Consider the following 16,652-nt stretch of genomic DNA (forward strand, 5'->3'; position numbering starts at 1 on the left):
CATTTAGCAAAACGTCAGCAGTGGCTTCTCACTAGGGTCTATGACCTCCTACGCTGGCTACAGACTTTTGACTGTGTTTACAGTACTGAATGTGAATTCTTTCTATGGAGTGAACATCATGTCCAACTGGAAAGTGGTTGGTTGTGGCCATAACAGACTTGCCACTGTTGCACCAAAGATCTCACTTTGCCTGACTGGTTGGTATCACTACATCCAGGTCCACAGAGAAGTAAAGCTGTCAATGACAGTTCCTCCCCAGCAGCTAACTAGCAGGGAGGAAGAATCGTCCTGATTTCTCTATGCCCTGTGACCAAGATACCAACAACACCCCTCACCCTCCAGCATTTAGTTTAGAAGAACAACTACCTCCCTTTTATGGTGAGGGTAGAAAAGGGAGAGGGCAGATTGGGGTGATGGTTTCAAGTTGAGATGGTTCCTGGGCAAGCATTCTTCTGATAGTACCAATATGCACCTGCTGCCAGGTTCATGTTCGTGCCATGATTGACTACTGGCCCCAGGAGGATCCTGACATCCCCTGCATGGATGCTGGATTGCCTTTTCTGAAAGGAGACATTCTACAGATTGTAGACCAGAACGATGCCCTCTGGTGGCAGGCCCGGAAAATCTCTGACCTTGCCATCTGTGCCGGGCTAATCCCTTCTAATCACCTCCTGAAGAGGTAAGGGAGATCACTCTTGGCAAGGGGATTAGACCACCAGGCAGTGCTTGGGACATCTAGTTCCTGAATATGTGATAAAGCAGATGGAAGAGCATAGACACCAAAGTTTATGAAAATGTCAATTTACGGATAGACTTTGAGCTTCTTAAATACTAAGGGGACCAGAATAGTTGTATCAGCTAGAAGGGATAGAAAAGCATTTGTGAGACTAAATTAAATCTAAACATTCCTATGGTATGAGTGTGTTGACCCAATCCACCATGCATGTGATGAAACAGTACTAAAGGCAAGGCATTTAGGAGTTGATTGGGTCATGAAGTAAGATTAATGGATTATAGCAGATCACTGGGATTGTGATGGTGGGGGTGCTGGTAGGAAAGAGGGGTGTGAGAAATCAAGTCCTGCAAAGTTGGCAGCTCTGCACGGCCCCAGGGCGTGGCGGTGGGAGAGGCAGGAAGAGCCAAAGACTGTTGGATAGAGAATAAAGGCCCCAAGAGGCCCAGGTGTCAGAGGGGACATTTGCCTGCTTGAAGCCATCCAAAACTGCAACTAGTGCTGAGAGCAGGGGAGCAGCCAGGAAGAATGACGAATGACATTTCAAGTGGGGGACTCTTAAGGAAAGGAAGAGTGTTCTGGAAACGTTGGTGGGAATCCGGTACAGCCGCTGTCCCAGGCTCAATGGAATGGTGTGATGGAACCAGACATCTTTCTGTGTCTTCTGAAATGCATATTCAGTGCCATGGCCCCAAGAGAACCTGTACTGTAAAGTAAGCCAGTCTTTGTTTTCTTTCTGCTTAGGAAGCAGCGGGAATTCTGGTGGTCTCAGCCGTACCAACCTCACACCTGCCTCAAATCCACCCGGTGTAAATGTGCGTATATGAGTGTGTGCAGAGACCACCAACTCAGCACACACACCCAAGAAGGCTGCTCCCTATCTCAGGCTGGTTGTCTGCCTGAAAGAGGGATCCCAAGATAATCTTCCCCAGAACTAGCCATCAGAAATCCAACACCACAGGCTGTCATTCCTTTAGCATTCCGTTGACAAAAGGACTCTAAGCATTTTTTATTGCTGTGATAAAAACCACGAAAAGCAACTTGGTGAGGAAAGAGTTTACTTTGCTTACACCTCCACGTCATAGGAAGTCACGTAGGAACCTGGAGGCAGGTACGGAAGCAGAGGAGAAGCACTGGGTACTGGTTTGCTCCTCATGGCTGCCTCAGCCTGCTTGCTTATACAACCCAGGACCACAGCAGAGGGTTGGCACCAGCCACAGTGAGCTGGGCCCTCCCTCATCAGCTGTTCATCAAGACAATGCCCCAACAGACTTGCCAATATGATGGAGGCATTTTTCCCAATCAAGAGTTCCTCCTCCCAGATATATTGAGGTTTATGTGGAGTTGACAAAAACCAACCAGCACAAACCAGACACAGTCCCATGTTGAAAATGCTTAAGTCACTCGCCCCCAATTCAAGTCCTTTAAGGGCCCTGCAACTCTGTGGGTGTCATACCTGGATATGCGTCTGTGTCTTTGCCATTGTACAATCTCCCTTTGTGTCTTTTTAATATTAAGATTTATTTTCCTAAAGTTATTTTATGTGTTGGTGTGTGTGTGTGTGTGTGTGTGTGTGTGTGTGTGTTGCCTGCACGAATGTCTGTGTACCACATACATGCAGTGTCCCAGGAGGCCAGAAGAGGGCATCAGAATCCTTGGGACTAGTTTTACTACTCGTTAACTACTGAGCCAGCCCTCCAGTCCATCCCTTTCCTTTTTTTTTTTTTTTTTTTTGTACTGTAGCTTGGACCTAGGACTTGGTGCACACTAAGTGAGCACTCTCCCACTAGGTAATGTCCCAGGCCCCAGTCCTGGGCCTTTTTGCTTAACTGCGAGACTGGGTCATCACTTAAGAAATTCAGTGTGATCATTATGCAGGGCTCTTCACATGATAGGAGGAGAGGGATCAGGAAGGAATCCTTGGCCATAAGTGCTTGTAAACTTCTTAGGGCTTTCTTAATAAAGCTGCTGACAGTGGGAGACAGTGGCCAAGGTAGGTGACAGACAGCAGAAGCAAACTGGAGCCTGCTGAGCGGTACCCTCAGGAATTGCCTTCTGGTAGCCCGATGGGGGTTAAAGCAGGGGACAGGTGGAGACAGAAAGGACAGAGAGGAAACTCAGTGTAGACCATGGACAGCAGCAGGACCAGTATCACTGATTTGCAAATGGCATGCCTTTCTGTTTATGTTTCCTTCAATTTTGCATTGAAAAATATCACAATGACTATGAATAGGGTTTTTTTTTTTTTGACAGTGTCCCATGTAGCCCAGGCTGACCTAGGACTGGCTATGCGGCTGAGGATGACTTTAACCCCAATCCTCCTGCCTCTGCCACCCAAGTGTTCGGTTACAAGTGTACACCAACTCAGCTCACAGAGAACACATCCATGCAGTGCCTTCTCCCTGACACTGTGTTAATTCATCACTCAGTTACAGACCTATGTCTACAGTGACAGACATGAGTCTCCATGCTACAGCAATAGCTCGAATGCCACATTTTCTTCTCTTTTTCTCCAGAAGCATTTTCACACCATAACCTTCCTCATGATGATTCGTTTTATTTTGAAAAAGGAAAAAAAACTTAGTTCATTTTCCTGTTTCATTTGTCAAGGGTTCATGGAGATGCTATTAGTTTCTAGTTAGTATCTGGTAACTAGTATGCCTAGAGGTTGACATGAAATCTGCCTATGTGCCTTGTATGAGTTACGTTATGATTTTTAGAAGTCCAAATAGAAAGTTGTTTGCCTGGCCCTGTTAGTGTTGGTGCCCAGCCCTGAGTCTGGGAACCTCAGACCAGAGCTGTTGACTTGCAGGATGACATCTCTAAGGGAACGCTTCTGATGGAGTGACATCAGACCCAAACTACTAGGTCATTTCTTTTAGCTGTCATGAATGATGCTGTGGTAAATGTTCTTTTTTTTTCCTCTGCTCTGTTTAAATCTTACCATGTAGAAACATGTGTCATGCACAGGTTACTAGTTAAGAGGAATGGACCACTTAATTAATCAAGTTTTTGAAAATTATATTCCTATGTTAGATCATGATGATTAGTAAAAAGTTGTTTACCATAATGCATTTATTTGCAACCCAGTTTCATGCCCTCCCTCCCTCTCCTCCCCTACTCTGTCCCTTCCTTCCATCCTAGAATTGAGTTCCTACAAAATGCTGTCCTAACTTCATAAATCCCACAATACTAATTGCAACGTTGGTGCTTTGCTTTTCTTATGGTAAATTAATCTAAAAAAAAAAGCAAGAATGTGAACCACTATTCCTTTTTCTCCCTGTTTCCAGCATTTTCTATGGAAGAAGGTAAGAAACAGATTCAGGAAAATACCTTTATCTCCAAATACTCCTAGGAATTTCCTCTAGCCTTCCAAATTCATTTCTGCTCCACTCAGCTATGAGAAGCTTTCCCTGTATATCTGGTAGTGTGTTAGCACAAGAAAGGTAATTATCCCGATCTGAGAGATCAAGGAGGGGGACATAGTGTTTATACATCATGTTATACCTCTGGAGTCTAACAGAGTGCAGTATAAGAGCTCAGTGGGAGTTAAGTCCAACAGGTTTTGTTTCAACTGTTTTATACAAACTTTGTGATATTGTCAGGAAATTACTGTTATTCTCATCCTTTGTATGAAAAAATAGAGGTTCAGAAAAAGATAATGAATGGTTGTCTGAAGCTGAAAACAGGTAGTCTAGAGGTTCTAGCTTCCATCTGGATGCCTGTGTTGGCGGTTAAGTGGAACCTTTGGGAATTACCTTTCTGTTTGTTCTTGTTCAGCCATCTGCATGTTAATTCTCTCTTCTTTCTCTCTCCTCTCTCTCGTTGCTCTCCGTGTGTCTTTCTGTCTCTTTTGTCACTCCCTGTGTGTCTCTGTCTCTCTCATTGCTCTCTGTGTGTCTCTGGGTCTCCGTCTCACTGTCTCTGTCTCTCTCGTTACTCTCTGCATGTTTCTGTTTCTGTCTCTCTTCTCAGCTGTGATGAGGGAAGTAGTTTTTGCCTTTTGACCAGGGATGAGATTCTGTAGTGTTTCTACTGCAAGAAGAAGTCTCTCTGGCTAAGATGGATAGCAGCACTGGTCTTGGGGTACAAACATGAATATTTAGAAGGCAGTTTGGCCACACATCGATAGTAAATTATGCCCTCAGGCCTATGACATCCAAGTCATAGTTTTTGCTCCAGGTTGTTGATATCAGTTTTGCATTTCTTTCCACAGAACAGGCTTCAAATGCAATCAGAGAGTAGCTGGCCAGCCCCAAACAAGTGTGCTGCTGCTGCACCAGTGGGGTCGCTTGCCGGGCCGGGCAGCGCTGTAATAGTCAGGATCCACCGGTGGGCGTCGCTGTTGATGCCTTTTCCGGCAGGCTGCACACTTCCGGCACTATGAGCACAGCCAACACTGCTTAAGTTGTAGCGTTTTGTGTCCTAGTGTTCACAACACACATTTTCCCTCTCTGATACAGTAGAATTTGTTTTATCGCTCCAATAGAGCAGTAGTTCTAAGGGTGTACTGAAGGGTGGTCTGTGTTTGGCCGACACAGCCTCAGTAGGATTTTGTTTTTAATGTGGGCACATCTGAGTCCCTGTCTACCCTCTTTTGTAGACGACAGCATGAAGATTGATGAGAAGTGTGTGGAAGCAGGTAACATTCCCCTGATTGCGTTGCCGTGGGAAGAAAGGGGAAGCACTTGAGCTCTAGGTGACCAGAAGCAGAGGTGTCAAGGGGCCACAGTCCTTTCCTCTGGGAGGCATGTGTAAAATGAACCCACCCATACGCCTTTATTGTAGCTCTACACTTAGAAGGAGAAACAAAGCTGGGGTGTCTCCAGGATTCCGTCTTGGAAATTGTCTCAGGACACAGAGATAACCAGTGAGATGGTGGGATAACAGGAAATGCCCATGCTCCATGTGGAATAGATGAGGAGTGTGATACCAAATATTTAAAATGCAAAATATATTTTTGCTATTACATTTAATGATTTTAGGCTTGGTAGATAATAATGGGTTCTATTTCTGTAGTTGCTGGGTTTTGCAAACTCTGAAAAGATTTTTCTTGAATTTAACAGTGGTGTTAGGACTGGCTCTTGAGCCCCTAGGTTTTATGAGGAAGCCGGCTGGACAGGCATTGGTCTGACAGGTGGGCTTGCTTTTCTTTTGAGACAGGCTCTCACTCTGTCTCAGGCTGACCTAGTACTAACCACCTAGTCTAGGCTGTCTTCTAACGTTCAGCTATCCTCATGACTCAGCCTCCTGAGTGCACAGATTACAAGTATGAGCAACCATGACCCGCTCTGCTGGGTGACTTTGTATTGATGTTATGGGCTATTCTGCTTAGTAATAAAGAAATGCTTTTGAAAGATTTCATGTATATATTTCTGAGACCAGTTGCAGAATAATGTGAACACTTTTTTTTAGAAAAAAAAACAGGAACCACAATCTTTGTTTTTAAACTTGGAGTACTACTCATTTCCTTTCTACAGTTTAAATTTAAATTCCATTAATGAATATATCGGCATAGTTCACAATTCACAAAAGCATATTCAATTAGAAGTTCCTCTCTGTGTGCTTTCCTGTTCAATTCCCCCTTTTAAGATGATGGTGATGATGATGGTGGTGATGGTGATGATGATGGTGGTGATGGTGATGGTGTGTAGGGGCCAGAAGACAACTTTTGGAGTTAGCTCTTTTATTTCACCTTTAACTGGGTTCCAAGGTTCAAACCCAGATTGCCATGCTTGTGCAAGCAAGTTCTTTTACCTGCTGAGCCATCTTGTGGGCCCGCAGTCACCTGTAGTGTCCCTCCAAACATACTCTTTGTAGACAAAAACAATGGTGTGTGTTCTCACTGTCCTCCTGCTACCTTCCCCCAAACACAGTCGCACACAGCCTTTGACAGTGCTCTCTCTCTCTCTCTCTCTCTCTCTCTCTCTCTCTCTCTCTCTCTCTCTCTCTCTCTTCTATGTGTTTGTGTGTGTCCCCTCTCTCACCTACAGTACTAAATAAATAAGTTTATGAGAATAACAAAAGTTGTTTCAACTACTGATGGTTGAATAATCTCATCTCTCTCAATCACTTGAACAATGCTACTCAAGCCATCCATTCATTAATTCATTCTCCTTCCCTGGCTGGGAGACCTTGACTCTGCAGAGGCCAAACACACCCTACACTGATGACTCCTAGAGCAGCTCCCTGTGTCATCCTGTGGTCTGGAGGCGTTTCCTATGGTGCTCCACGTTTTAAATTTATTTTCTTCTCTCACATTATTTTACTTCTTTATTTAATGCTGCATCCCTCTTGGTTATCATAGCTCAACTATTGAATTCTGTCTATCTCATTTAAGATGTATGTATGCCATAGATCTCGATCTTGATCTAATAAAAACTTTTTAAAGGCAGTGTATGGGCAAAGCATGGACCAGGCTTACACTGCTAAAATGTAGACTTGGTGAGGACAGTCATGTAACGATAATTTTGCTTTTCACCTCCACTGAAAATCACAGATGAAGAAACTTTTGAATCTGGTAAGTTAAAAAATACATATTTAGTACTAACTCACAAATGTATATTCCATATTTTGGTATAATTTAAAAATATTTAGGGATATAACACAGTAACTGCTTAAATGAGGCATAAAAATATAAAACCATGTGAGATGATAGCTAGATTCATTTGCCTCATAATGGTAGCTTTTCATTACCTCTATACATCTCCAAATACATTTCAGACTTCAGACATGAACTGAAACTATATTTATACATGAGATACTATAATTTTCACTTAACCAGTTGCTCCTAGTAGGACCAGGGCTGTACTGGGGATGGGGATGCAGCTGGATTTCTTTGGGGGCACTTTTTGATTGTTGCATACATTGAGAATAGTAGCATCCTCTAACTGGTAGGATAAGGAACGCCAGTGTCCTGCAGTATATGCAACCAGCCTGCACTGTGAAGGGTTGTCTTTAGATCCTCAAGTGTTCCTACTGGACAACAACAACTGCAGTTACAAATAAGCGTCTCTTGAATACATGATAGTGATGTAAACTTTTGTAGCCCAATGTATAGAAGGCAGGGGAGATGGCTCCATGGATGAAGTTCTCACCTCATAAGCGTGAGGACCTAGGTGTGCACCTGTGATCAGAGTGCTCCTGTGCTGCAGTGTGAGGCAGCACCAAGGGAATCATGGGAGGCTGGCAGGCCAGCTAGCCTGCCACACGCAGTGGAGGAGGGCTTCAAACGGGGTGGAAGGTGAGGACCTTCCATAGGTTGACTGACACGCACGCTCCCTCTCAAGAATGTGTGCCTGCACGCACACACACACACACACACACACACACACACACACTCACACAATGAAGGCAGTCATTCTGGTGGAAGACACTTAGAATAAAGACTTTGTCTTGTAGTTACCAAGGCTTTTATTTTCACACTCCATTCCACATGGACAGCAAATAAGATGGAAAGTCCAGCATTTATGAAGAATAAGCTTTCTTTTTTGTTAACACATTACTTGTAATAATTAAGGCACTTCCCATTATCTATTCTTCAAATTACCATTGGCTTCATTAGTAGCAGAATAGATCCTACAGCATGGTTTCTGTGTTTAAATGGGCAACCTGTCTGGGTATGCTACTCACTTGATCCCCAGTTTTCCTGTTTCATCAGTCTCTAAATTTTTGGTGTATTGTGTATTAACTGAGGCAACTCCCCCTTTATCATGGATACATAAACTAGCCTGTCATCACTGAGCAGGACACTTGAATGTTAAAGTCCACCTGTTCCTTTGCTCTTTTTTCTTCCATACTTCTATAGGGAATGTCCAGTGGTCTTCTCACTGCTTTTAAAGACAGGGCTTCATAATTTGAAGTAGATATCAGTCGCTACTGTTTCTTCAATCTGCTGGGAAAAAATGCCTAAAAATTTATGTGTTGATATGTATACTTCTCAAATATGAATGGCTTTGTTTAACAATTTCCTTGACAATAGAGTTAGGGCATTGTATCAGTCTTTTAAAATTAAATGTGTCATAGATTATTTCTCCTATGAGTTCACTTCCTACACATAGAGAGATCTGGAGTCAGAGAGATGGCTGTGTGGTTAAGAACACTGGCTGCTCTTGCAAAGCACCTGAGCTCAGTTCCCCTCACCCATATGGTGACTCACAACCACCTGTAATTCCAGTTCCAGGGGATCTGATGCCCTCTTCTGGCTTTCACATGCAATAGACATATACATGGTGCACATGCATACATGCAGGCAAGCATATAAATAAGTAAATCTTGCCGGGCGTTGGTGGCGCACACCTTTAATCCCAGCACTCGGGAGGCAGAGGCAGGCGGATCTCTGTGAGTTCGAGACCAGCCTGGACTACCAAGTGAATTCCAGGACAGCCTCCAAAGCCACAGAGGAACCCTGTCTCGAATAAATAAATAAATAAATAAATAAATAAATCTTTAAAAAAAAGAAAGGATAAAGAGGTCCCTATAAGTATTCGTCATTAAAGATAGCATGAAGACAGATGAAATTGTGGACCACTTATTTAGTTACCACTTACATTTTTTCCTTTTCTAAATGTCTGTTTTCCATCACCTAGTTGGCTCATTATGGATAATTTAACTTTCTGTACTTGACTAAGAATTGTCTTCATTCTAATATTTTTAGATTATATTCACCCTTCTTTGTTCTGGTCATCTCATCAATTTTTTTTTCTAGAAAATGCTCTCCCCTCCAAAGCTATACCTGAGACCCAGAGATATTCACAGGCTCTGTGAATGGAGAGAGGGTGTTATGAAGTGGGCACTCTATAAACTGGAGCCACAGGGTTCAATATGACCGTGGGCTCTGCGGCCCTCCACCTCTTTGACCTTCAGGTTCCAAATCTCTAAAATGAATAACATTCTACATTAGTAGGGCGATCAGAACAGAGCTAAGCGTACAGTAAGCACTATATACATGAGTGTTAGCTGGTGTTGTGGTTGTGACATCATTCACAGGGTAGCCATCTGCTAAGACCTGTACTACCAAGGAAAGCATGCAGCTAACCCAAAGCTCCCAAGAGTGCTTTTTAAATCTGGCTCTCTTAAAAGCTCAATTAAGGGATAGTTAGTGCCCAGCTGGCATGTTGTCTAAGTAGATCAACCTTGGCAGTAGGTGATACTCCTATTGCTTGGACAACTTGGTGACTAGTTCCAGCTCTTTAGTTTCCGTCTCTGCCTCGGAGTGAAATGTAACGTTACCTTCTTGAATTTCTCCAGGAGGCAGTGATACAGCCTATTTAACTAGAAAAACCATGTAACAACATCAGCAGAGAAATCCAGCCACTTGAATATGTCTAGATAATAACAAACAAAAATACCCAAACAGTTTGCTTTGTGTTCAGACAGCACCCCCACCCTGCTGCCCGAGTCTTCCCAGCTGGAGAAGAAACTGTGTGTGTTAGGCCAGTCAGGGTGGAGGAATGATGACATCAAGCTGTGGCAGAGTCTGCCCATCCACTTAACTAACCCCCTTCCCAGGAATGCGGTAATGTGGCCATGGGGGAGGAGAAAGAAGGCTCAAAGCCATTGCCTTCATACATTTTCTTTCAAGTACAGTTTTGTGCCAATCAGTAGTCTTCATGGATAAACAACACCTTCAGGAACAGTCTTGATACACAACTTGCAGGACAAGTGACTGTCACGTAACAGTAGAGTCAGATCAAATAAGTTTGTGAGTCCCAACTGTGTGATTTTCATCTGCCTTGTCAAGTTACAGTTTTTGCTGATGGTGACATGATTTTCCTGCTGTGTCATTCGCATTTATTTAATGGTTAACTCCATCTTTGCAAAGATTAATTTTTCATGTCTCTTTCTGTACTTGCTCTAATATCCAGAGGAACTTGCAGAAGGTAAGTGTTCCTTTTCTCCTGCATCTATACCAGGCAGTGCTACACTCAAGGTCTTTCACTGCCATAAGGTGGTGGCATAATTCCCAAGAAGAGATGACTTTTAAAGGCCAGATCAGTAACTATCCGGTTTCATAGAGATCATTTTAAATGAGTGATGAAGGCGATTAAGCTTTATGAATCTATAAGTTAGTGAGATTTCCTTGTGAACATATTTACATAATGTAGAAAAACGTGACTAATGACTAGGAGATGGGATTAATACTGCTATTTTCCTTTTTCAGATTTATTTTAATTTTTATTTATGTGCATGTGCTTGTGTGAGCTTATGCCATGTATACATAGGTGCTTGTGGAGGCCAGAAGAGGGCATCAAATCCCTTGGAGCTAGAGTTACAGGTGGTTGTGAGCCACCAACATAGGTGCAGAACCAAACACAAGTCCTTTGGAAGAGTAGCAGGCTCTGTTACCCATGGAGCCATTGCCCCAGGCCCTGGGGTTTTCTTTGTATTTTAAAATGCCTTCTTAAAACTAGGGATAGGTCGCATCTGCCTATAATTTCAGCAGCAGCAGTGGTGGCAGCAGGAAGATTATGAGTTCAAGGTCACCCTCAGCTACATAGCAAATTTAATGCCAGCCTAGACTACTCGAGGCCTTGTCATAACAAACAAAACAATTTGTAAAAAGAAGGTTAAAGAAAGAAGGTTGCATATGTGAGTTCATCCTGTGAACAAATGCTTGTTATTGATTATATCAATAATCAAAACAGATCTGTTTAAATTGTAAGGGGTTTAAGTAAAAATAACTTGAAACTGATTTTTTTTGAGTTCCAAGTAGAAGCAGAAACAGGAGCTTGAGTCAGTCCTAGAGGCTGTGGGGAATGGGCTCCCTCCCCTCTGTTGTCTTGGGTGTCCCTGGCCACTGTAGAGCAAACACTGACTTTTTACAGAATGAACAAACCACTTTCTACAGGAGGCAATAAAAACCCAGTAAAACCTTTGTCCTAGTTTCATTTTCTGTTTTTGTGAGAAAACATCCTGACAGAAGCAACTTCAGGGAGAAAGGGGCTGTTCGGCCTACACTTCTACATTGCCGTGTGTCATTGTGGGGAAGTTAAGGCAGGAACTTAAAGCAGCCAGTCACATCCACAGTCAAGAGCAGAGAGAACACGCATGCTTGTCCTCAGATCACTTTCTCCGTTCTCATACAGTCTGAGACTCAAACCCAAGGAGTAGTGTTGGCCCAAATGGGCTGGTTTCCTCACCTCAGTTACTGCAATGAAGATAGTCTCCACAGATGTCCCACAGGCCTGTATGACATTGACAGTTCCTTACTGAGTTGTCTTCCCAGGTGACTCTAGATTGTCTCACACTGACAATTTAAACTGTCCATCACAGCTGTCGTAGTTAGGGTTTCTAGTGTTGTGAAGAGACACCATGACCACAGCTACTCTTATAAAGGAAAACATTTAACTGGGGCTGGCTTACAGTTTCAGAGGTTTAGGCCATTTTTGTCATGGTGGAAAGCATGGCAGCGTGCAGGCAGACATGGTGCTGGAGAAGGAGCTGAGAGTTCTACATCTGGGTCTGCAGGAAGAAAGAGACACTGGGCCTGGCTCAGGCATTTGAAACCTCAAAGCCCACCCCCAGTGACACACTTCCTCCAATAAGGCCACACTTCCTCCAGTAGGGCCACACCTATGTCAACAAGTCCACACCTCCCAATAGGACCATCCCTTATGGGCCTATGCTGGCTATTTTCATCAAAACTGCCACAACAGCATTACTTTAGGGCCCACAAGACCACTATCTTCAAGTGAATGCCAAAGACAGCTTGTTGGGTTTTTTTTGTAACATCAGCTTTTATAGAACATTTGAAAATGTATAACCAGCATTTATGTTTTTACTCTAACTCAGTATCTTTGTTTTTGGTTTTTTTTAAGACAAGTTCTCAATACAAGGCTCAAACTTGATGCAAAATTGTGGTCCTCTTGTTTCAGCCTCCTGAGTGTTGGGGTTATAGGTGTGTGCTGTGTCCAGCTTCTTTCTTACAACTTTAATCAAGCCTAAAATAGTTTTCTGGTCTCCGTCGTTCTAGCAAATCCTAAAATGCAATACGACAGAGAGTTCATGGGAGCATGGGGTGGGAGGGGCAGGGTGCTCCTAGTACGCTGCCCACGGGTGAAGTCAGCTGGCCTGCCACCCACAGAAAGCATCGCTGAAACTGCAAGACGAGGCCATGCACTGCCTCGCCGTGTTACTGTCTGCATCCTCACATACTCTGTGTCGTGTTACTGTCTGCATCCTCACATACTCTGTGTCGTGTTACTGTCTGCAACCTCACATACTCTCCGTTCTCTGTGTTCCAGCTAAAGAGGAGTTTGTTGGCAATGGACAGAAGTTCTATATCGGTAGGTGACGGCTGATAAGAGGTTCGCTCTTGTAAGTGCAATTCCCTCTCCAGACGCCTTCCTGAAAGCCTTCGATGAGGAATCTCTCCAAGCTGTTTCTTGTTATGACGTCCCTCTGTCTGCTTTTCCTCACTGACAATATGATCTATTGATTACTCATTGTTATTTATCTAAATTCACTGGGTATCTTTTAATTGTTTGTCAAACATACATCTGCTCATCTCCCCCCCCCCCAGACTGTTCTCTAACATGTCTTACTCTAGAGAGATCAGTCTCATGGCTACTAAAGCCATCTTTTACGTCCACATTTCTAGACTCTCTCACCTCTCTAAAAGAACAGGCCTCCCCTATTAAAACCACCCTGATGCCTCTTTTCACAAGGCAGGGGAGAGGCACAGAGCTGCAGTCTAAAATCTAGAATGCTGGTCCCAAGCCTGGGTGTGCTTTGGGCTCATTGGAGGAGCATGAAGACACAAGGGCCTGCCTTTGTGCCTTGCCTATAGAATTGTCAAGCTCAGCAGCATTAAGTAAGGCTGAACAGAGTACGTGGCCGTGCAAAGGTTATTAACAAGGAGCCCGAGCAGGGCAGGAGGGAATCTGTGGGCAGTGATGGTCTGGCACAGTGCTCAGCGCTGCAGGAGACAGATGCAGCAACTCTGATACCCACAACCTCCACCGAGCTGCCCCCTAGCCCCGGGGCTGCTGCTTCACATAAGTGAGTTTGTTGAGGACAATAAAAGCCAGGGCTGAGGAGGGAGCTGCAAATGAGGAGAGGGAAAGTTTACAGTGAGTCCTGTATAATGTAGCATTTATAGTATAGGTGCTGGTGGGGGAATCATAGATTTCAATATAGACAGCTACAAAATATAATTGTGTTTGCGTATTTATAGATGCACATATAGTTTCTAGCTTTACCTTCAGAGAGAACCTGCAAAGAGCTGTGAAAATATCAAAAAGGCTTTTGATCCTGTGGCATGAGAAGGATTCTAAGAATTCAGCCAGGAAGAATATGATTAGGGGTCCTAACTTTGTAGACGACGCTACCATTCTACGTAACCACGCAAGCTGTCTACATCTTAGAGTGTCCATCTGAAAAATGGGAATGATAGGAGTGCCCAGTGTTTCCACCCTGGCCTCAGGGCTGCTAACTGCTCTCCCTGAGGCTATGTTTCTCCTCTTACAGTTCGCATCCTCTCTAGAGCAGCCTTGGGAATCTTGCAGAAACATAGACCAGGGCGCAGCCTCAGCGTTCAAAGGCTTCTCTTTACACATCGGCCACCACCCAACACAGCATCAAGGCCCTGTGTGATCTGGCTTTGGCTCCTTCCTCGGCACCGTTTCTCACCACCCTCCTGTTGCTGGCTGCCTTGCAGTTCTTCAGAAGGCTCCACCCTTCGGGGCGCAGCCCGTTTTCTGTCTCTTGGCTTTTGTTCTACCCCGCAGACCCCATCTTGGCTCTGATATACTCAGCCAACCGCTCACTGCCAGCTTTCCAGCTCCTTTTACTGAACTGCCGGTCCCAATAAACCTCCTGCCACTCTCTGGCCGCTCAACCCTTTGTCTGAGGGCTTACTTGCCTTTATTGCTCTATTTTTGTGTTTCTTCCTCCATGAATTGTAAATTTCGTGAGACTATGACCTGGATTAGTTTGGTCACTGTATCAGTAGCACCTAGGATACACTATCTGCTTCTTCTATTTTGTTTAGTTGGGTTTTTTGTTGTTGGTTTTTGTTTTTGTTTTTGTTTTTTGGTTGTTTGTTTTTTTGAGACACCATCTCACTATGTGGCTGTCCTGGAACTCACTTTGTAGACCAGGCTGGCCTTGAACTCACAGAGATCCGCCTGCCTCTGCCTCCGAGCGCTGATATCAAAGGCACGCGCCTCCACACCCTGCTCACCATCTGCTTCTTAAAGCCGGTATCCTGTCCTGCCCTGCCTCTGACAGTCTGTGCATTTCCTCCCACTTCAGCGGGTTTCCGCCGCAGCATGCGCCTCTGCCGCAGGAAGTCTCACTTCAGCCAGCTGCATGCCAGCATGGGGTGCTCCTGCAGCTGCTACAGTGCAGTAGGTGCCCCTTATGAGGAGGTGGTGAGGTACCAGCGGCAGCCGGCAGACAAGCACCGCCTCATAGTGCTCGTGGGTACGGCCCGTCTTGCATGCTACTCAGCCCTGGGAAGTCGTCCTTCTAGATTTAGTGTTTTGTGTTGGCAGTAACAGTAAAAGCAGGACTCTTTGCAGACCACCATTTAGATATGCTATGGAAGCCTGTTGTGTTTATAAAAAAGCTTTCAAAGGCAAGCTTTCTTTGCCTTCTCTGCTCCTTTTCTACTTTAATCTATAGCTGAACATGCTATGCTGTGATGTGCCTAGCATTTGGTCTACAAACACAGGTGGTCTACCCCAGGCCGTATCACTGCTCCATATTAGAAAAACACCCTGCAATTCCATTTCTCTAAGAAATGTTGAGCCATTTTCTTTAGAAAGTGTCTAAATTTTCTGTATGTAGCTTTGACACTAAAGGGCTTGGGTGATCTGGTTTTGTGACCAAGATCTCTGCAGAGCTGGCTCCCTGAAGCAGTAGAAAATGAGAACTCAGTGCTACTGTGACTTGTTGAGTTGTGATCGAGCATTGGGAGGCTTGCAGAGCAAAGCAGGCCTGGCAGCCACCCCAAGTACATTACTTGTAAAGTGAAATTATAAAACCCTTTGTATTTGCAGGTAGAAGAGTAGGGCCCTATTCCAGGTGTGGTGCTCTATGTGTGGGCTCTGTGTAAATGTGCAGGTTCGAGGCCCAGTCCCACCTCCTTCAAGACATGAGTGTGCTTACTCAACCACGTGTTAGAAATGTTACAGCATCTGTGGGGGACAGCACTGCATTCTGATTGTGACTATATTTAAAGAAGGGCCATGTCTCAGGTTGTCTGATGCAAGCCCAGTAAAGTTTCAGAACACAGCATCAGATGTAGTGGGATTTCTGGGATGACAGGTCCCTGTGACTTCACATCCCATTTCTGAATGTTGGTGTAATCTGAAGTACTTCATGGTTCATAAGAAGGGTTATGACAGAATTTCCCTAATCAGCACTGTCTCTCAAGTGCCTGCAACAGAGTGACTGAGGGATGGCTGGAGTAGCCCTGTGTGCCTACCTCTAATTATCTCTGCTATGACTGTCTCTGTTCAGGACCTTCTGGTGTTGGAGTCAATGAACTGAGACGACAACTCATCGGTCTTAATCCCAGCCGTTTCCAAAGTGCTGTGCCGCGTATGTCAATCTTTCTTTCCTGGTGACTCATGTTTTGGTAAAACTTTGTTTCTAGATGTACTGATGTCACTTAACTATGCCATAATATCTTTGTTGTAAAAGTGTAAAGACAAGTCCTTAAATAGTTCTTCCTAATTTGTTTTAATAATTATGTTGATTTACTAGCATGTAGTATGTAACACAAAGTGTCCATTTTTTTTTCGAGACAGGGTTTCTCTGTGGCTTTGGAGGCTGTCCTGGAACTAGCTTTTGTAGACCAGGCTGGTCTCGAACTCACAGAGATCCGCCTGCCTCTGCCTCCCAAGTACTGGAATTAAAGGCGTGTGCCACCACGCTCGGCTCAAAGTGTCCATTTTTAAAACTGTTCAGT

The 16,652-nt window shown here is 44.3% G+C and overlaps 1 protein-coding gene across 1 annotated transcript in view; it reads left to right on the top strand.

Annotated features, from left to right (window-relative positions):
• Positions 1-16,652, top strand: part of Mpp4 (membrane palmitoylated protein 4) — a 30,771-nt gene that overhangs the window by 8,103 nt on the left and 6,016 nt on the right. The window contains exons 6-12 of the mRNA XM_040754224.1: positions 483-679; positions 1,478-1,548; positions 4,024-4,041; positions 5,337-5,375; positions 12,979-13,020; positions 14,990-15,160; positions 16,202-16,282. Coding sequence (XP_040610158.1) covers positions 483-679; positions 1,478-1,548; positions 4,024-4,041; positions 5,337-5,375; positions 12,979-13,020; positions 14,990-15,160; positions 16,202-16,282 — 619 coding nt within the window. The remainder of the gene's footprint in view (positions 1-482; positions 680-1,477; positions 1,549-4,023; positions 4,042-5,336; positions 5,376-12,978; positions 13,021-14,989; positions 15,161-16,201; positions 16,283-16,652) is intronic.

Source organism: Mesocricetus auratus, unplaced genomic scaffold (genome assembly GCF_017639785.1).
Source record: "Mesocricetus auratus isolate SY011 unplaced genomic scaffold, BCM_Maur_2.0 Super-Scaffold_100010, whole genome shotgun sequence".
NCBI lineage: Eukaryota > Metazoa > Chordata > Mammalia > Rodentia > Cricetidae > Mesocricetus > Mesocricetus auratus.